This window comes from Halichoerus grypus, chromosome 2 (genome assembly GCF_964656455.1).
Source record: "Halichoerus grypus chromosome 2, mHalGry1.hap1.1, whole genome shotgun sequence".
NCBI classification, from domain to species: Eukaryota; Metazoa; Chordata; class Mammalia; order Carnivora; family Phocidae; genus Halichoerus; species Halichoerus grypus.
In genome coordinates this window covers 174,270,593-174,292,761 of record NC_135713.1, presented here as the reverse complement: position 1 = coordinate 174,292,761, position 22,169 = coordinate 174,270,593, and the positions used below count along the sequence as shown (strand labels likewise).

Sequence of the window (22,169 nt, the reverse complement as noted above, 5' to 3'; positions counted from 1 at the left end):
CAGTGATCACGATATAAAACATTTTCATCATCCCTTGTGGGTGTTTTAGCCTTTGTCTCTGTGGGAACTTCATGGGTTTCACTGGCTTCAGATCAGTTTTTAATACCAGTTCTGGGTTTGGGGTCTGTAAATTATTTAGGAAGTATGACTTTGGACTGATTATTCATATGTCTTAGATTGGAGGTTTCAGTTTTTCATAACAGACTTTTAAGGCTGTGGATGTTCTTGACTTTTTTATTCCTGGCTTAGGTAGGTAGTTCAGCTCCAGGTCCTTCTGCTTAACAGGATCTGCTGCCTGGACTCCTTCCTATCTGGTGTTTGCACTCTACCCACACCATTCAGAGGTATAACCTATTCTGTTTTTCTTCCTTCCCAGCTGTTTTTGAGTTTGTGTCTTCTTAATTTTTGACAGCTGTGAAGTTTTTGCTGTTGGTTTCAAACTCAGCTATTTATCCAAAAGTTATTTTCGGATACTTTATTCAGCATTTCCCTTTGTTTGAAAAGGAGCTGGAAGGTTTTCATAATGTGTCACTGCTACCTGCCCTATGGCCAGAAGCTTTACTCCTGTTCCTCTTCAAAACTCAGTTAAAATTTTCCTTAGAGTAGATATAGATATTTTATTTGTGCTACTAAAACACTCTGCTTACCTCCATTGTATAATCTGTGAATATTATTTTTCTGCTCTGACAGATCCTAAATTTTTTTTTGAGATCACAGGACAATTATTACTGACTTTGTATTCCTGTAGTGATAGTCACCACTATATATCTCTAATACCTAGCACAGTGTCTTACACAAATGTTCCTGGTATTTATTATCTTGATAAAAACAAATAATAAGTAGAATATTCCTAGCTGTAGTTTTCTTGCCTTTGATGTGAAAAATCACAAAGATAAAACAGGTTCAGTAAGCTAAGAGTTCCATGTACTGAATATGCCAGTAAAAGATCTTGGTAAAAGATCAAATGTTAAAATAGGAAACTCCTTTTTTATCTATAAATTTAAGCAGCTATTATTTAGATTTTGTTCTTGATTTTTCCATTTAGGTACTGGCAGTTTGTTCTTCATCACTAGCATATTAAGTTTGCATTCACATTTGTTCTCAGAGTTTATTGCATGAGCACTGTTCTGTACAGAGTCCTACAGAGACAGGACATAAGATTATGCCTAATAAGGTGCTTACAATGTGGTTGGGGGACAATAAGTAACTATGTATGAAGTTGGGGCTTTTCCCTAAGTGTCAGCTTCTTTAGATGAATTCGGGTGCTTTGTTTCTTCTGAGGTTCAGTTCCGTCCAAAGTAGATCACTACCAATTTAGATTATGGATTCAGAATGCACTGAACATATATCTAATGCTTGGCACTTGTGCTAGGTGTTGGGGATATAGTGGTAACAGTGGTCACTTCATAAAGTGTAGAGTGTAGTGGACTGACATGTTTAACAAGTTGAGTGAATGTGTAACTTGCATGTCTTGATGCTCCTACGGAGGAAAAAATACAATATGTCATGAGAGTGTAACAGGGAATAGAATTTAGATTGGGAGTCAAGGGAAGGTCTCTGAGGAAGCAACATAATTAGTTGAGACCATTAGGAAGAGTTACAGATTAATCAGGCAAAGAATCATGGTACTAGTGCTTCATGTGGAGGCTGTAGCATATGTGTGCAAAAGTCATGAGGTAAGATAGCGCTGAAAGAAAGCTAATCTGGCAGGAATGCAGGGGACGGGGGAAAAGAATGGTAAAAGATGAGGTTTGAAAAATAGGAGTCAGAGGACTTTTAGAGACTCATAGACCACATTAAAGATTTTAAATTATGTTCACATTGACACTGCCATTGAAAAGTTTTAAACAAGGAACGGCATGAAATAATTTACATTTTAAAAAGATGATTCTGGCTACTGTTTGGACAATTGATTAGAAGTGGACAAGAGTGGTAGTGGAGAAGCCAGTTCTACGAAACCTTTGCATTAATCCAGGTGAAAGATTTGAAATAGAAACCCTGTCTCGGGGCGCCTGGGTGGCTCAGACGGTTGGGCGTTTGCCTTCGGCTCGGGTCATGATCCCAGGGTCCTGGGATCGAGCCCCACATCAGGCTCTCTGCTGAGCGGGGAGCCTACTTCTCCCTCTCCCTCTGCCTGCTGCTTCCCCTGCTTCTTATGTTTGCAATTTATTTGTTGAAGAAACAGGATCCTTTGTCCTATAGACACTACAGAGTTTCCTGCAGTCTAGATTTTAAAAAAAAGAAAGAAACCCTATCTCATGGGTGTAGTTTATTGAATATCATCCAGATTTTTAAAAAACGTACATATGGGGCGCCTGGGTGGCTCAGTTGTTAAGCGTCTGCCTTCGGCTCGGGTCATGATCCCGGGGTCCTGGGATCGAGCCCCACATCGGGCTCTCTGCTTGGCGGGAAGCCTGCTTCTCCCTCTCCCACTCCCCCTGCTTCAGTGTTCCCTCTCTCGCTGTGTCTCTCTCTGTCAAATAAATAAATAAAATCTAAAAAAAAAACAAAAACGTACATATATATAATGGTAGATACACAGTTTAAAAACAAAAGTGGAGTTAGAGTACTCAAAACTATTCTGAAACTTGTTCATTTTATGTGTAATTTTTCCTTGATAACTCCTTTTCATTTCTGAAGATTTTTGCTCTTTAATGACTCTTAAAGAGGGGGTAATAGTTCAAACATGAGTGAGGTACACGAGTTTCATAGATTGTGTCTGTGTGTGACTTTTTTTTTTTTAAGATTTTATTTATTTGACAGAGAGACACAGTGAGAGAGGGAACACAAGCAGTGGGGAGTGGGAGAGGGAGAAGCAGGCCTCCTGCTGAGCAGGGAGCCCGATGCGGGGCTCGATCCCACCATGACCTGAGCCAAAGGCAGACACTTAACGACTGAGCCACCCAGGCACCCTGTGTGTGACTTTTCATAGTTACTCTTAGACAGTAGTTTGAACTCAGTCTCTTTTATATTTTTTTCTAAACCTTTCCAAGTTTTTGTTGTTGGGAATTAGCCTAGATTATTTTATATGCTAATCTGATGTCAAAACTAAGCTGTTCACTCTTAGGCTGTGGTGATTTTGAATTGGCTGGGAAAGCAGCCATGCCAGTTAAAAATCCCTTGGGTTAAGGAGGGCTTTCATCCCCATCTTTATCTCCCAAAGAGTTTTCTGGGTTTGGGGCTGTTTTGCATTGCCCTTGCAATAGTTTTTGCTTTGGTATGTCATAAGATTTTTACTCTAGTCTGTGGAAGCCTTTGGTTCTAAAACATCACCAGGAGTTTCATCCTTTTGTGTCTTAAAGATATTAAATTTTATATGTGTGTGTTACTAATACTTTACTCAGTTTTATTGTATTTATAATTGTTTATAATATTTATTTATGGGCATTTTAGGGTTTTATGTAATCTCTTATTTTATGAATTTTGCCTGTGATATAATGTTTCAAAAGGCAATGTTTACCATGTGACTTTTAACACTACTATGATTTAAGTCTGAAATTTATTTTTGCTATATTTTGTCAGGAGGCATCTTACTTTGTTTCCCCATTTTTATGTAGTCTTTATTAGCTACTTCTTCAGTGATTTAAAATTTTTTTCTTTCATAATATGTTGATTTTTTTTTTACACATACTGAGGTCTGCTTTTGAACTTTACATTTTGTTACATTGGTTGGTCTGTCTTCATGCCTGTACAGTATTGTTCTAGGTTGGGGTTTTTTTGTTTTTTTATTTTTTAAGTGGGGGAGAGGGGTAGAGAGAAAGAATCTTAAGCAGACTCCACACCCAGCATGAGCCCGATGTGGGGCTTGATCTCACAACCCTTAGATCATGACCTGAGCCGAAATCAAGAGTCAGACCCTTAACCGACTGAGCCATCCAGGCGCCCCTCTTCTAGTTGTATTTTATTGTCTGTTTTCATATCTGTTGGGAGGTAATTTACCTACTTCTAAAAATAAACTATTTTTCCTTATTTTCCTTAAAGAACCAATAAATAGCTTAAAGTAATTGATAAGAGTCCTTTAATAGCCTCATTATTCATGGGGTACAGAATATAAAATACTATTGGGGCTCCTGGGTGGCTCAGTCGGGTAAGTGGCTGCCTTGGGCTCAGGTCATGATCCCAGGGTCCTGGGATCAAGTTTCGCATGGGGCTCCTTGTTCAGCAGGGAGCCTGCTTCTCCCTCTGCCAGCCACTACCCTCTGCTTGTGCGCGTTTGCGCTCGCTTTCGCTCTCTCTCTTTCTGGCAAATAAATAAAATCTTAAAAAAAAAAAAAGAATATGAAACACTGTAATAATGAACTGAAATAAGTCAGATTTTTAAAAATTTAAACAGAATCATTGCCAAGGTATCTGGAGCCTCAGTTTCCTTTTCTCCACGCTCTAGTCCATAAGCTGAATGAATCTATGAAGGAATTATTCTTTAAAGCTTCTATTCTATAAAATGTTAAACATTACCTTTTTATATGTACTCTTACTTCTTGATAGATTATCTTCAAGAGGCAGTCTAGTGTAAGTTATTAAGAACATGGATGTAAAGACAGACTGCCTGGGGCCAGATTTGTGCTTTACCACTTCTTAATTGTGTGGTTTTGAGCAGGTTATTTAACTTTATATGCCTCAATTTCCTTAACAGTGAAAGGATAGAATGAGTTCCTTATGAAAAGCACTTAGAACAGTGCCTGGCACATACTAGATCTTTGTAAGCATTAAATGCTGTTTTTATTCTGAATCAATATCCAGAAATCCTGTTCATAGAATGTGTAAATTTGCATTTTTTGCATAAACCTGATAAGGATAATTTGAAACAAGTCATTATCGTCTTCCCAGAATTTAAATGTGAACCCATTTTTAGCTAGAAAAATTGAACAGCTGAGTAAAGGGGGGTTTTGTTAGTAAGGGCATATTTACAATATATTTGTAATTGTAACTAAGGAAGCAACTTCTCTAAATTTTAGTTTCAAATCCCATTTAGTAGGATATATCAGTTTTTAGTCATTAAAGGGATATTGTGAGTTGTAGAACATAGAAGGTTATTTGTCTTTATTTGACTAGTGAGTATAGGCAAAAAAGTTGTACAACTTGTTTTCATTTCTCCTATCTTAAAAGAAATTCTAAGCCTTAAGTTTGCTAATGATGAGTTATTTTGGTAAGAAGTGAAAATTTTTTTGTTCTGTTCCCTTTTTGGAGTATGTGTATATATTTATTTTGTTAACTGCATTTGTTTTTCTGCCCCAGATCAAAAACTTACCACATTGTTAAGCCCCCAAGTAGGGATTAGGTTATAAATACTCAGATTTATTTTCCCTAAGTTAGTCTGTATTGGTTAATAGTCAAAATAAGTATGACAGTGATTAATAATACTAATTTTACTGTGTACATTCCTAGAAGCTCTTTCTATAGCAGAAAACATAATCATCTCCAAAATTAGCAAATCTTTCCTTATAAAGATTTACTGATAATATGACTGTCTAACCATTTTAATGTAAAAATAACATTTCTCCCTTCCGTTCCAGGGCATGTGGTGGTCCCTTGTCTCTTCCCACCTTCAGCAGTTAGGGATTTTTCACAGCTGTCATTATTGATTTGCATTAAAGTATCTACCTAATTTGACCTGGCTTCCATTGTGACTAGTGATTTATTCCCAAGAACTAGCTGACTGAGTTTGTGGTATATTTTCCCAGCACAAAGTTAACTGGCCAATTTGGCAAATGAATTCTAAATTGATCTTGTCTTCTCTCTGAAACCCATGTTCTGTCAACTGAGCTAAGAGTTAAATGCCTATAAAGTGAATTATTAATAAAACAAAATTCCAGCCTTCTAAGGCACTGTATTTAATAAATTCAAAAGCATTTGGTGAAGCTGGAGTGGGGTAGTAGTATTTGTCTCTTTTTAACTGGGTGCATATATTAATGGTGATAAACATTTAACACATTTGTTAAAATGTTATTTTTCTCTTTTCTTTCTTTTTTTTTTAAGATTTTATTTTTAAGTAATTCCTGCATCCAATGTGGGGCTTGAACTCACAACCCCAAGATCGAGTTGCATGTTCTTCCGAGCCAGCCAGGTGCCCCTAAAATGTTATTTTTAAAAGAAGTTCTAGGGGTGCCTGGGTGGCTCAGTCAGTTGAGTGCCTGACTCTTGCTTTCAGATCAGGTCATGACCTCCAGGTCATGAGATCGGGCTCCTCCCTCACTCAGTGTGGAGTTGGCTTGAGATCCTCTCCCTCTCCCTCTGCCCCTCCCCCCATGCACTGACTCTTGCGCGCTCTCTCTCTCCCTCAAATAAATAAATTTTTAGAACAAAAGTTCTAAAAAGTCAGGCAAGGGCGCCTGGGTGGCTCAGTTGGTTAAGCAACTGCCTTCGGCTCAGGTCATGATCCTGGAGTCCCTGGATCGAGTCCCGCATCGGGCTCCCTGCTCGGCAGGGAGTCTGCTTCTCCCTCTGACCCTCCCCCCTCTCATGTGCTCTCTCTCATTCTCCCTCTAATAAATAAATAAAATCTTAAAAAATAAAAAAATAAATAAATAAATAAATAAATAAAAAGTCAGGCAAAATGAATAAATGATTGTGACATGATTAGAAATCCTGCCATCTTGGATTATTTTTGTTTTTATTTATTTTTTCATCCTGGATTACTTTATTTACTTTATTTTTTTTAAAGATTTTATTTGAGAGAGTGCAAGAGAGAGAAAGGGGGAGGGACAGAAGGAGAGGGAGAAGCAGACTCCCCACTGAGCAGAGAGCCCAATCTGGGGTTTGATCCCAGGACCCATGAGATCATGACCTGAGCTGAAGGCAGACGGTTAACCGACTGAGCCACCCACGTGCCCTCGTGGATTACTTTATTTTATTTTTATTTACTTTATTTTTTTTTTAAGATTTTATTTATTTATTCATGAGAGACAGAGAGACAGAGAGAAGCAGGCTCCCAAGGAGCAGGGAGCCCGATGCAGGACTCGATCCAAGGACCCTGGGATCATGACCTGAGCCGAAGGCAGACGCTTAACCATCTGAGCCACCCAGGCGCCCCTTCCTGGATTACTTTAGATGTCTGTTAGTCAGAACTGAACTGAGATTCTTGTGGTGGTCTGAGGAGCCTTTTAGTGGGCATATTGACCATTCTGGCTTCTGGACATTATCTGTGCTATTATTTGGATAATTTTACATTAACTATCCAGTTTTGTTTAAATATTTTATTTATTTATTTGAGAGAGACAGAGATAGTGAGAGAGAGCTTGAGCAGAAAGGAGGGGGAGAAGCAGACACCCTGCGGAGCAGGGAGCCCGATGCGGGGCTCGATCCCAGGACCCTGGGATCATGACCTGAGCCGAAGGCAGACACTTAACCATCTGAGCCACCCAGGCGCCCCTATTCAGTTTTGTTTAAGGAAAAAAGTTAATTTTATAAGTTTCTTGAATGTAACTTTTTATGTTTATTTAAAGATTTTATTTATTTGAGAGAGAAAGAGAGAAAGCATGAGCAGGGGGAATAGCAGAGAGAGAGGGAGAAGCATAACTGAGCAGTAAGCCTGACATGGGGCTTGATCCCAGGACCCTGAGATCATGACCTGAGCCAAAGGTAGATACTTAACCAACTAAGCCACCCAGGTGCCCCCTAACTTATAAAGTTTATTTAATAAATAATTATATAGCACTTTGTAGTATTTAACATGTACCAGATATTATTTTATAAATATTAATTTTTAACTTTATATACAACTATTAAAATGTTTTATATGAATTGTAGAAATTTGTTAATTTAGGGATGCCTGGGTGGCTCAGTCAGTTAAGCATGTGACTCTTGGTTTGGGCTCAGGGTTGTGAGATTGAGCCCTGTGTCAGGCTCCACACTGGGCATGGAGCCTGCTTAGGATTGTCTCTCTCCCTCTGCCCCTTCCCCCCTCTAAAAAAAAATTGTTAATTTAGTGTTATATTTCTCTTAGACAGTAGAAGTATGCTTCCTGATCCTGCTGTGTGATAATACTGACTTTGGGTAGTATGCATTAAATAATCAAATATTAAGTCCGTCAAATTATATCCATAAGTATAACTAAAGTAGAAATTTAAATTAACATTTTTAAATTACCTTTTTCATTTTCATTTCAGCTTTACCAACAGGGACGCTTATGTCAACTGGGCAGTGAATTTTGTGAATTGGAAGTTTTTGCTAAAGTATTGAGAGCTTTGGATAAAAGGTAAAATTACTTTTTAAAAATTATGGTAAGCTATACATACCTGAATTGTACCATTGTAACTTCTTAAGTTTACTTCAGTGGCATTGAGTGCATTCCCATTGTTGTGAAACCATCAGTACCTCCTTGTTTTTTGTGTTCAAGAGAAGGAGAGGGAATTCATCTTTCCCACGGTAGCTGTTACCATATAGTAAGAGCCACATACAGGTATAGTGACACAACCTTTGATTATACTTGCTATTCTCTGTAGCAGTCTTCCCGAAATTTGCTTTAAAAGCCATTTGTTTTTCCTAACCTTAGGAAAATAAGAATGTAGTTTTTATAAAATATTGCTGATTTCTAATATGAATATTGCCAAGTTGTTCCATTTGTTCAACAAATTAAGTATATACTTGTTGAATGCCTAGTATGTGTTAGGTTTAGGTACTGTTCAAGATGCTGGGATTACGGCAGTGAATAAGATCTACAACGTCTCTTCCTCGTGGATTTTTTATTAGAGAAGAATGATAAAATAATAAACAAGTAAATAACGTAATTTCACTGTTCAGGGGTAACTTTGAAATGTGGCCTTTGTACTATAGAGAAACTTTCAGTTGAATAATTAAAATTAATCCGTAAAAAAAAAAAAAAACATAAATGAGAACTTCATTTTGGTAAAAGAAGGCTACAGAAAAACTTTCTAAAAACATTCTTTAAGGGGCGCCTGGGTAGCTCAGTCGTTGAGCGTCTGCCTTTGGCTCAGGTCATGATCTCAGGGTCCTGGGATCGAGCCTCACATCGGGCTCCCTGCTGGGCGGGAAGCCTGCTTCTCCCTCTCCCACTTCCCCTGCTTGTGTTCCTTCTCTCGCTGTGTCTCTTTCTGTCAAATAAATAAATAAAATCTTAAAAAAAAAAAAAAAACAAAAACCATTATTTAAGAAAAGATTAGCTTTCTGGGATTTGAATTTCTCTATACAATTCTAAACATGGCCATTGTAAAGATTTAGTGGAATACCTCTCTTTCATCTCTCAGGTTATCTTTCACCAAGTCCAAATCCCTTGGTAAGTGTTAAATATATTTGTGAAACTAAAAGCATGTAGTTTGACTTTTTCCCCCATTATCCAAAGCAGTGATTCCGTTATTTACAATCTTTTTATTTAAAAAAATTTTTATTGGGATATAATTCACATACCACCACATTCACCATTTTAAATTGTACAGTTCAGTGGCTTTTAGTGTATTCACAAGGTTTTGCAACCATCACCACTGTCTAATTCTAGAACATTTTCATCACCCCAAAAAGAAATCCTGTACCCATTAACAATCACTTCCTATTTCCTCTTACCCTGGACTACCATTAATCGACTTTCTGTCTCTGAAGTTACCTAGTCTAGACACTTCATACAAATGGAATCATACAATATATGGTCTTTTGTGACTGGCTTCTTTTACTTACAACGTTTTGAAGGTTTATTCATGTTGTTGCTTGTATCAGTACTTCTTTCCTTTTATGGCTGAATAATTCCATTGTATGAATATACTGTGTTTTGTTTATCTAGTCATCTGTTGATGAACATTTTGGCTGTTTGGCTATTCTGCTAATGCTGCCATGAACATTTATGGACAAGATGTTGTGTGGACAAATGTTTTTAGTTCTCTTGTATATGTAACTAGGGTATATACATGTGATCACCCTATGTTTAACTTCTTTAGTAACCTCAAAACTATTTTCCATAGTGGCAGTACCATTTTACATTCCTACCATCAATGTATGAGAGTTCCAGTGTTTACATATTTTGCCATCACTTTTTTAGAATAGTAATCATATCCTACAGGGTGTGAAGTGATATCTCATTGTGATTCTGGATTGCATATCCCTAATGATTAATGATGTTGATCATCTTTTCATGTGCTTATTGATCATTTGTATATTTTCTTTGGAGAAATCTCTATTCAAATCCATTGCCCACTTTTAAATTGGGTAATTGTTGAATTATAAGATGATTTGGTTTTTAAAAGTTAGTTTTACTCTTTACTGCCATTAGTTTACACATACAGGATCACTCAGTAATCTACTGAATAAAGATATTAGGCTAAATTGTGGATTATTGTAGCCTCATAATTCATAAGGCAAAAGGTTTATCTTGTTCCATCTTGGAAAATAATAGTACTGTTATTTTTTAAAAAGCAAGCTAGCACTTTGTAAAACTATAAAATATGTTACTTTTATAAAATAACCTTTTCTTATCTTGCAGACATTTGCTTCATCATTGTTTCCAGGCTTTGATGGATCATGGTGTAAAAGTTGCTTCAGTCTTGGCCTACTCATTCAGTAGGCGGTGCTCTTACATAGCAGAATCAGATGCTGCAGTAAAAGAAAAAGCCATTCAGGTTGGCTTTGTTTTAGGTAGGTAATAGTAAAATAGAGGAGTATTTGTCCTATAATATGACTCGTATTAAACCTACTAACAATAAAGGATTCAACCAGGGCATTCCCAAAGTCTACATAAGGAGGTTATGAGGAAAACATCAGAAAAATTAGATGTGATTTATTGGATGTTAACTTTGGGCCAAACACTACAGTAGGCATTTATTTATTTTTAAATATTTTATTTATTTATTTGAGAGAGGAGCAAGAGAGCACAAGCCGGGGGAGCGGCAGAGGGAGAATGAGAAGCAGGCTTCCTACTGAGCAGGGAGCCCAATGTGGGGCTTGATCCCAGGACCCTGGGATCATGACCTGAGCCGAAGGCAGACGCTTAACCAACTGAGCCACCCAGGTGCCCCTACAGTAGGCATTTAAATGTTATCTTGGGTGAGGGGGGCGGGCAGAGGGAGTGGGAGAGAGAGAATCTCTGTGCCCCTGACAAGGGGCTGTCTCACAACCTTGAGATCATGACCTGAGCTGAAATTAAGAGTGGGACACTTAACCAACTGAGCCACCCAGGCGCCCCTAAATGTTATCTTTCTAGATCCTCACAACATTTCAGTATTGTGATGGCATTAATAGCACTTTACAAATGAGGAAGGATTCAGAAAAATTAAGTAACTTGCTCTAGTCACATAGCTGGTAGTGTACTGTAAGTTCAGACTCCTGTGTCTTTCCATCCCTACCATATATTTTGCTACGTGTCATGATGCCAGCAGCCTCTTTCACCAGCTTACCATATGCTGTGACATGGGACTTAATCCTTTTGCGGCCTCAGTTTTCAGGCTCTAAAATAAGGGTAAACTTGTACTTCCTCATGGGGATGTTAGGAAAATACCGAAATCATACATGGGAAAGGAATCTGCAAAGTTTTTATGTGTTACATAGAGAAAAATGTTAATGGTTTATATAATATTTTATGTACTGTTTACAAATCTACATAGATAAGTACGTTTCAGGCAACTACTTATTAAAGTTGTTGCTACCCTTCTTTTCTTTAAAAAAAAATTTTTTTTTTAAGATTTTATTTATTTATTTGGCAGAGAGAGAGCAGGAGAGCAAAAGCAGTAGGAGCGGCAGAGGGAGGGAGAGAAACAGGCCCCCTGTCAAGCAGGGATCCCAAGGCAGGGCTCGATCCCAGGACCCTGGGATCATGACCTGAGCAGAAGGCAGATGCCTAATGACTGAGCCACCCAGGCGCTCCCAGACTCTCATGTTTAACTTCTCACTTGAATGTGCGTGTTTTAGCTCTTTTACACATCACGTATATTTTCTTTGCCCAACACATTTTCACGATCATTTCCTTTAGTCTTAGAATAATTCTTTGTATTCGTAGTTGCTGGAGGAACTTCAGAACTTTTTTTTCTAAAAAAAAAACACTCAGCATTTATCCTTTGGTAGTCCCATGGAATATAAACTGCAACCAAGAATTGTGACCAGAGAATGTCTCTAACAAGAGAGTGTGATCTTGATGAATGTTAAGGTTGGCATCCCTTTAGTCCTAGACGGTCGTGTAAAAATCTGTGGGAGAACAACTTTAGAATCAATAAAAATGAAAGGCAGGAAGGTTAGTGTTCATTGAGGTCCTCTGTCATCTCCACAAACATTTATTATACCAGTATCTGGCCATTGTAATGAGCCAGATTGAAGAAATATCTTGGAGATAGAACCAAGTTCTAACAAACTCATAATTACATTATTGGTTTGGATCCTAAAATTACCAAAACAGTGAAAAAAACTTCATACCAAAAGTGTACAGTGATAGAGATAATTTTTTTAATGATAGCTTTATTGAGATGTTCTTGGAAATTGGGTATGGAGAGATTGAAAAGTTACATTTACCCTGCAACTTGAAAATGTTAGGATCATTAGAATATATGGCTAATTAACTGGAAAATGTCATTTCTTAGGCTGTGGAGTATTTTTAGAGGGTTAAAACTCTTGACTCTTATTCAAGGCCTCAACTTTGATCTCATTACCCCAGTTTAAAAGTTTTTGTTTTGTTTTGTTTTTTGTTTCACAGTATCTTTATTTTGGGCCAAACACAGGACTTTAATATTATGAGTGTTTTCATTTTAGATGATACTCATTTTAAGCATGTCACTTTAGCTTTTAAGTGATTTATTAAATTAAAGTACCTGGTTTTCTTGTCCTTTAGGTGGCTTTCTTTCAGATGCAGGCTGGTACAGTGATGCTGAGAAAGTTTTTCTGTCCTGCCTTCAGTTGTGTACTCTACATGATGAGATGCTTCATTGGTTTCGTGCAGTAGAATGTTGTGTGAGGTAAGTTGGAACAGATCCTACTATAATGGTCCTTAGTGGCTTTTATAGTTTTAGCTCTTATAAGCGTACTTGAATAAACCTCTGAGGTGATTTAATATGTCACAGTTTCATTAGTCTGGCCTCCTGTCTCTCATCTCCAAAATATAGTTAACTTGCTATAGTCATCTTAGCTTAATATTTTTGCTTTGTCATAGAGCTTGTGTGTTCTGTTCACCCACCATCTATTTATCGAATGCCTCAGTGTACTCAGAACTGTGCTAGGCACTGGATGCTGGTAAAATAAATATATTTTCCTTGGGTGTCATTTTTTTACCCTTGCTGTTGACATTTCTAGAATTGTGTATAAGAAGATTAGTATCTTACTTATAAATAACTTTTCTTTTTTTTAACAGATGTACTTAAAAGGAAAGGCAAGCAAGTCTAGAAGTAACTCTTTGTTTTTACTGTCTTTATTTTTTCTATGCATGTAACAGAAAATTATGGAGAGAATCAATATTATCTATAATTCTATTGCCCAGAAATAGTCACAATTACAGTATTGGTGTATTTTTGGAATTCTAAGTGTGACAACAAACTTCCTGAACTGGTGAGGGAAAGACTTGATTCTAGATTTAAAAAAAAACTCTGAGCCCTACACAATTGAATTTCCTAAAATCAAAGAATACATAGAAATTGGAAGCTAGAAGATAGTAGAAGTATCTCCGTTATTGAGAGAAAACACTATACTTCACCAACTTCTGGGTGTAAAATAAAGAATTTTCAAATACATAAGGATGCAGTATACTTCCATGTATTTGAGCTGAGGAAAATACTCAAAGAATTTCTCTAACCAAATAAAAGCTCAATAATAACACTTCTCAAGATAGGAGAAGATACAGAAATGGTGGTAAGCAGTGAATATTGTAATATATAGTTACATGTAAATGAAGTAGAAAGAGAATGAAGAACAAATTGGGAATTTGTAGTATGTCTTAAGTAAGGATTTTTTTTCAAACTGGAAATGAAAGGGAGATTTTAGAAATAACACAAAACAGAAATTCTCAGTTACCACATACTATAAAATGTCAGGTAAGATTTTTTTTTTCCCCTGAAAATGAACCTTTAGTAAAGAGAGTTGCCTTCCAAAGCCCCTCATGTAATGTGATGTTCTTTTAAGTGTATCATTTTGAACAACACAGTACTGTTTGGGAAAGAAATGTTAGCCTGAAAACTCAGCCAGTGCCAGTGTCAGGAGGCTCACAGAGACCACCTGGCAGAGTTTTCATTTTGAGGGAGTAACGGGATTTAACACATTCAGAATTATTCTGGAGGTCATAATCTTAACAGTTATGTTAGATATTTCTATTAACTGCCTTTTTAAAGTTTATGGTATTTTCATAATCTCTATACCCAATGCGGGGTTCGAACTCATGACCCCAAGATCAGCTGAGATCAAGTTGCATGCTCTTCCAGCTGAGCCAGCCAGGCGCCCCTTAACTGCCTTTTTAAATACTGCTTTAAAACGGGATGCACTAAGTGGTTTGGTTGTGGAGATTGTGGATATCTACTTGCCTTAGGTGGGTCAGAAAAGCCCAGCAATTTTAATGCTTTGCAAATGGTTATGGTACTTTGGATAAAATTTCTGGCAACATCATACCAGACTCAAAAAGTGCTGATTTTCAAACAAGTAAAAACATTTCATTCTGAAAAACTGTTAGATGACTCAAAAACTAGTTATGGTGATGATGAAGGTAAATGTTTTTAGATGTATGTGGATAGTTTGGATAATATTATTTCATAAATTGCAAGGAGAAAAAATTTAAAAATTTTTTAAATTTTTAAAAATTTAATTTAGATTTTAGGTAGGTATATATAACATAACATAAAGATGATTTAAATATTATAAGTTTAAAAATGTTATCCTATATATCCCTAAAACTTGATATATTCAAGTTAGCCAAAAAAAACCTTTTTGGGTAGAAAATGGAGGCTCTTGTTACTATATTCAGGTTGCTTTATATTGGGCATATATGATAGCCTTTTAAAAATAAACATTTGAGGGCGCCTGGGTGGCTCAGTTGGTTAAGCAACTGCCTTCGGCTCAGGTCATGATCCCAGGGTCCTGGGATCGAGTCCCACATCGGGCTCCCTGCTAAGCGGGAAGCCTGCTTCTCCCTCTCCCACTCCCCCTGCTTGTGTTCCCTCTCTCGCTGTGTGTCTCTCTCTCTGTCAATTAAATAAATAAAATCTTTTAAAAAAAAAATAAACATTTGAGAAAATGTAGTGGTACAAGAAGGTGTTATAAAGGTCTCGGTGAGTGGATTAGGAATGTCTATCATTTAATGTTCAAACATTATCAGTGCTAGGGTTAGATACATAATGACTTATATAATGGAAAAATATGATAGACATTTTAAATTAGGGTAGTGGGAGTAGGGGTAAGAATGATTGGAAAATTGTCCAAACTAGATAAAAACAAAGAGAAGAGAGGAAATAACTAAGTATGATAAATGAAAAAAAGCTAACTAATGACAAATGAAAAATAATATGAAAAGCTTAAAACAAAATATAACTATCATCACAATACATGTAAATGGGTTCAGTTCCTCTATGTAAAGGTGGTATCTACCAAGAGGGTTAAAAAATGAAATCCAGCTATATATTGTTAAAATACCCCTAAACAGTATCGCTTCGGCAGCACATACACTAAAAACCATCAGTGATACAAAAGGGATATTGCTAATAAAATAAGTCCACTAAAAAGGTTGTAAACCCCTTGTATAGCAAATAAGATAGCAGCTATCTATATAAGCAGTATACCCCCAAAACACACAGAATTTGATAAAAAGATAATTAATACAATGTTAAGTGCCCCAGGGTAGGTTGATTCAGAATTCATATAGGTTATCAAGGAACTAAATTTTTTCCCTATATCTGCTTTTCTGTCCTCGGTGCTGGTTTTGACTTTGACCAGCTCCCAAGTGGTTGTAAGAATGCTGCCATGGTTTGAAATATCACATGCAGATTTCATATTGTCCAGCAGAAGAAAGACTTCCTTTCCAAGCTCCATATTTTATCTTTAATGACAGGGAACCTTTCTCAGGACCCAACCAGCCTGCCTATCTCGGAGTCTCATTGGCCAGAGCTAGGTCATTTGGTGACTTCTGAATCAATCACTGGCAAACAGAGTAGGACCACTACACTGTGATTGGCTTAAACTACTCATGATTTATTCTTGAATCCTATGAGAAAGGGGTCAGTGCCTAAACAAAATCAGGGTTCTGCACCAAAGCATGAGGTGGGGAAAATGGCTGTTAGTTAGGGAGCCAGCAGTATCTGCAGCATTTCACAATGCTCTGCTCCCACACTTAAAATTAAAACCACACTAGACTGGGGGAGAAAAAAAAAAGATGCAAATGACTAAAATCAGAAATAGAAGTCAAGGTATCACTACCAACCTTCCAGAAATAGAATCATAAGAGAACCCTATCTACAGCTGTATGCCAACAGATTAGATAATGTAGCTGAAATAGACAAATTCCTAGAAATGAACAAATTGCTTAAATTGCCCAAGAAAATCTCAACAAACCTGTAACAAGTAGAGATTGAATCAGTAATCAAAAACCTTCCAACATGGGGCACCTGGATGGCTCAGCTGGTTAAGTGGCCAACTCTTGATTTCAGCTCAGGGTCTTGATCTCAGGGTTAGAGCCCCACATTGGGCTTCACAGTGTTCATGGAGCCTACTTTAAAAACAAAACAAAACAAAAAAACCTTCCAACAAAGAAAACTCCAGGACCAGAAGATCTCATTAAGTGAATGCTACCAAACATTTAAAGAATTAACACGAGACCTTCTCAAAGTCTTCCAGAAAATTAAGGAGGAAGGAACACTTCCTAACTCATTTTGTGAGGCCAGCATTGCCCTGATACCAAAGTCAGAAAAAAGAAAAGAAAATTACAGGCTAATATCCTCTATGAATACAGATGTAAAAATTCTCAACAAAATACGAGCAAATCAGACTAATAGCATATAAAAGGATTATACACTATGACTAATTGGGATTTATTCCAGGAATGCAGCGATGATTAACATAAAGTCAGTGAAGCCAATAAGCCACATTAAAAGGAAGGAGGGATGCCTGGGTGGCTTAGTCAGTTAAGCATCATGCCTCAGGTCATGATCCCAGAGTCCTGGGATTGAGCCCCTCAGAGGGTTCCTTGCTCATCGGGGAGCCTGCTTCTCCCTCTGCCTGCCCCTCTCCCTGCTTGTGCGCACACTCTCTCTCTGTCTCACAAATAAATGAATTAAATATTTAAAAAATAAAAATTTTAAAAAGCAGGAAAAAAACACAATCCTCTCAATAGACACAAAAGACATTTGACAAAATGCAACACCTTTTCGTAATCGAACATTCAGAAAACTGGGAACAGAAGAGTTCCTCAGCATGATAGCACTTATGAAGAGCCCACAGCTGACATCATACTCCATGGTGAAAGACTGAAAGCCTTGTCCCGAAGATCAAGAACAAGACCAAGGATGCCTGCTTTCACTACTACTATTACCCAACATTGTCCTGAAAGTTCTAACTAAAGAAATTAGACAAGAAAAAGAAAAAAGGCATCCATATTGGAAAGAAAGAAGTAAAACCATCTCTGTTCACAGGTCAGTTGGATTTCATCAAAATAAAAAACTACGTGCATCAAAGGATGTTATCAAGAAAGTGGAATTGGAGAATTGGAGAAAATATTTGCAGATCATATATCAGATAAGGGTCTATTATCCAGAATGTATGAAGCACTACAACTCAACAACAACAAACAACCTGATTAAAAAATGGGTAAAGGACTTGAGTACACATTTGTCTAAAAAAGAGGATAAAACAGCTAATAAGCACATGAAAAGATGTTCAGCATCATTTTTCATTAGGGAAATGAAAATCAAACATGAGATACCACTTTACACATACCAGGATGGCTGAAATTAAAGAAAAAAAAAAGTGTTATCAAGAATGCGGAGAAATTGGGATCTTTGCTAATGGAAGTGTAAAATGGTGCAGCTGGGATGAGAATGGGAAGCGATTGCTTGTTACAGAGTGTTTATTTTTTGGAGTGATGAAAAAGTTTCGGAAGTAGACGGTGGTGATGGTTGCACAACGTGGTGAATATAATGGCACTGAATTGTATGCTTAAAGTAGTTAATATGGCAAATTTTATGTTACATATTTCACCACAATAAAAAAGAATATATAACAGTCTTTATTATTCAACCCTCCCTTTATAGTCTATCATTTATTTCCAAAATTCTTTTTTTTTATAAGAGACTTCTTTTTAATTTTATTTGACAGAGAGACACAGCGAGAGAGGGAACACAAGCAGGGGGAGTGGGAGAGGGAGAAGCAGGCTTCCCACAGAGCAGGGAGCCCGATGCACGGCTTGATCCCAGGACCCTGGGATCATGACCTGAGCCAAAGGCAGACACTTAACGACTGAGCCACCCAGGCGCCGCTATTTCCAAAATTCTTAAATAGTTCTTAGAGACATACTCTTGTAAGCAGGAGAGAGATTCTTTTCCTTCACGTTTACTTTTTTTTTAAGATTTTTATTTTATTTATTTATTTGACAGAGACAGCGAGAGAGGAAACACAAGCGGCGGGGTGGGGAGAGGGAGAAGCAGGCTTCCTGCTGAGCAGGGAGCCAGCCCGACGTGGGACTCCATCCCAGGACCCTAGGATCATGACCTGAGCTGAAGGCAGACGCTTAATGACTGAGCCACCCAGGCGCCCCCCTTCACATTTACTTTTAATGTATTTATTTTTGTTGTGTCCGATGAGGATCTAACTAGTCATCTTGCTTAGTCTTACAGTGAATATATTCATAAACTAATGACTTTTAAACTTGTAGGGGTGCCTGGCTGGCTCAGTCAGTAGAGCATGCAACTCTTGATCTCAGGGTTGTGAGTTTGAGCCCCACTTTGGGTGTAGAGATTACTTAAAAATAAAATCTTTAAAAAAATTTGTATATTTGCCATTCAAACAATGACTCATTTAGCCAATTAAATGTAATTATTTTTGACAATAGCTCTCAATCAAGTAGATGTGATTGTATTTTAAAAATAACGTACTATGGGAAAGAGGGTATATGAGAAATCTTTGTACCTTCTCAGTTTTACTGTGAACCTAAAATTGCTTTTTTTTTTTTAAAGATTTTGTTTATTTATTTGAGAGAGAAAGAAAGCACGAGCCGGGGGGTATGGGGGTAGAGGGACAAGCAGACTCCCTGCTGAGTGGGGAGCCCCACACAGGGCTCGATCCCAGGATCCCGGGATCATGACCTGAGCCAAAGTCAGATACTTAACTGACTGAGCACCCAGGCACCCCTAAAACTGCTCTTAAAAATAAAATCTTTTTTGGGGCGCCTGGGTGGCTCAGTGGTTAAACTTAACTGCCTTCGGCTCAGGTCATGATCCTCGAGTCCCGGAATCAGGTCCCACATTGGGCTCCCTGCTTGGCAGGGAGTCTGCTTCTCCCTCTGACCCTCTCCCCTCTCGTGCTCACTCTCACTCTCTCTCAAAAAATAAATAAAATCTTTAAAAAAAAATTTTTTTTTAAATCTTTTTTAAAAATAATAAAATACTGTGCTTACATTGGAGAACCACATTTGGAGAACCTTGAGAACCTGCCTTTTCATTAGGCTGAGTATTAACACAAAATTAGATCCTTAGTTGGACCAAAAGTTTCTTGGATCCTTCATCCTGCTCCGTGTCAGCCCAGATGGATATACAGACCCTGAAGAGTCTCCATATGTTTAATTTGCCCTTTTGTTTCAATAGACAGCACAGACTGGAGAAAGTAACCAGCTGTGCTTTTCTGACTTAAAATACTTAGTTTGCTATCCCATCATATGCCAATTATTAAATAATTTCTAGAAATTTATTTTTAGGAGGAATATCTACAGTGAATGTTGTTGGAAATGCAATTCTTAGTATTGTAGAAATGAGAGGTGACTACTATTCTTTTCATTCTGTGAATTTACAACCTATGCTTGAGTTTAACCTTTTCCTGTTGAACCAGTTGGGTAACTATCAACTCTGTATTTCTAATACCTATCCTTTTTTCTCAGGGTCTTTTTTTTCTTCTGGATTATTGTAATACCTCTGTCCTGATTGCCTTGCTTCCACTCTTGGCTTTATTGTAATCCATTTTCTTTCTTTCTTTTTTTTTTTTTTTAAGATTTTTATTTGAGAGAGAACCAGCGAGAGAGAGAGAGGGCACAAAGAGGGAGAAGCAAGCTCCTCACTGAGCAGGAAGCCTGACGCGGGACTTGATCCCAGGACCCTGGGATCATGACCTGAGCTGAAGGCAGCTGCTTAACCACCTGAGCCACCCAGGCTCCCCTATAATCCATTTTCCACAGTGTAGGCAGAGCAGTCCTTCTAGAGTTGCACTGTCCAGTATGGTAGCCATCAACCATATATGACTATAAAGTTAAAAATTAAAACAGTCCTCAGTCACACTAGGCACATCTGAGATACTCAGTAGCCACTTGTGACTAGTGGCTACCAGATTGAGCAGAGCAGATCCAGAACATCTCAGGAAATTCTTTTAGTGTTGTTGTAGGGGATAAGTCATACCTCACTATTACAACCAAAATTTCTTGCCCAGACTGGCAAGGCCCTATAAAATCTTCCTAATCTCTGCTTTTTTTTTTTTTAAGATTTTATTTATTTATTAGAGAGAGCACAAGCAGGGAAAGCGGCAGAGGGAGAGGGAGAAGCAGGCTCCTCGCTGAGCAGGGAGCCCAATGTGGGGCTCGATCCCAGGACCCTGGGATCATGACCTGAGCTGAAGGCAGACGCTTAATGACTGAGCCACCCAGGTGCCCTTTTTCATCGTTTTCTAAATTTTTTATGCTGAGACTGCATTACTTTTGGATCTGGAACAAAAAGTTAACTATTAGATGTAGCACATACTGAGTGCACAAAGTATACAAAATAAAGAAGAAAAAGAATCAGAGTTGGGTGAGATTAATCATGGGTAGCTTTCTGGAAAGAGCATATACTCTTTATGTGTTTTAGTCAGTCTCGGTTTGGGCCAGATCATTATTCTCCAGTGCTACCTTACTTTTTGCATCTAGTTTCCTTAACTCATTTGGGTACTAAGTAGTGATCTGTAAGAGGACCATGGTGGAAATATCAAAAATAGAGGAATGTTATTTCTGCTTTTGCAGGTTGCTTCATGTGCGAAATGGAAACTGCAAATATCACTTGGGTGAAGAAACATTTAAGTTAGCTCAGACATATATGGATAAACTTTCAAAACATGGCCAGCAAGCAAACAAAGCTGCACTGTATGGAGAACTGTGTGCACTACTCTTTGCAAAAAGTCACTATGATGAGGTGAGTATTTTGAAGTGCATTTTATTGTGATCAAGTAGCTATAAACAGAGGGTAAAATCAAAACAAACAGATAAACAAAAAAAACAAACAGAGCAACCTGAGCAGGGAGTGATGGATGAAGTAGGTAAAGGCTATTAAGAGGTCGAAAGCGTCCAGTTACAAAGTAAGTCATAGTGATGAAAAGTACAACATAGGGAATATAGTCAATAATATTGTAATAATGTTGTATGGTGACAGATGGTAACTACACTTACTGTGGTGAGCATAGCATAATGTATAAAATTGTCTAATCACTCTGTTCTACACCTGAAACTACTATAACATTGTGTGTCAACTGTACCTCAATTTAAAAAAAAGGGGGGGCACTTGGGTGGCTCAGTCGTTAAGCATCTGCCTTCAGCTCAGGTCATGGTGGGATCAAGCCCCATGTGGGGCTCCCTGCTCAGCGGGAGGCCTGCTTCTCCCTCTCCCACTCCCCCTGCTTGTGTTCCCTCTCTTGCTGTCTCTCTCTCTGTCAAATAAATAAAATCTTTAAAAAAATAAAAATAAAAAAATATTAAAAAAGGAGAAATCGTATAATCTATTTGTCTTAATAGATCTTATTCTCACATGTCAGGTTTACTTACAGCACTACACATTTGTAATGGAATATTTAAAATGAGGCAAAAAGAGTATACCATGAGATGTATTTTAAACATACACATGTATGGTTTATGGCCTGTTTTTTTTTTTTCTTTTAATTTGACCTAATATATATCTAAATTATTTTCATGGGTATGTTCTGTCAAATGAACCCTTAATAGATGCTTTTTTATTGGATGTGTAGCTCTGGGTGAACTCTCAGAACTTGAAGGCATTCCTTTTAATGGGAAGCTAGATTTTATTTATACTCTTTTGCATTGTTTTGCTCCT

The 22,169-nt window shown here is 37.6% G+C and overlaps 1 protein-coding gene across 1 annotated transcript in view; it reads left to right on the top strand.

Annotated features, from left to right (window-relative positions):
- APPBP2 (amyloid beta precursor protein binding protein 2) overlaps positions 1-22,169 on the top strand; it is a 58,041-nt gene that overhangs the window by 18,011 nt on the left and 17,861 nt on the right. The window contains exons 2-5 of the mRNA XM_036120984.2: positions 8,106-8,194; positions 10,427-10,578; positions 12,758-12,881; positions 21,089-21,257. Coding sequence (XP_035976877.1) covers positions 8,106-8,194; positions 10,427-10,578; positions 12,758-12,881; positions 21,089-21,257 — 534 coding nt within the window. The remainder of the gene's footprint in view (positions 1-8,105; positions 8,195-10,426; positions 10,579-12,757; positions 12,882-21,088; positions 21,258-22,169) is intronic.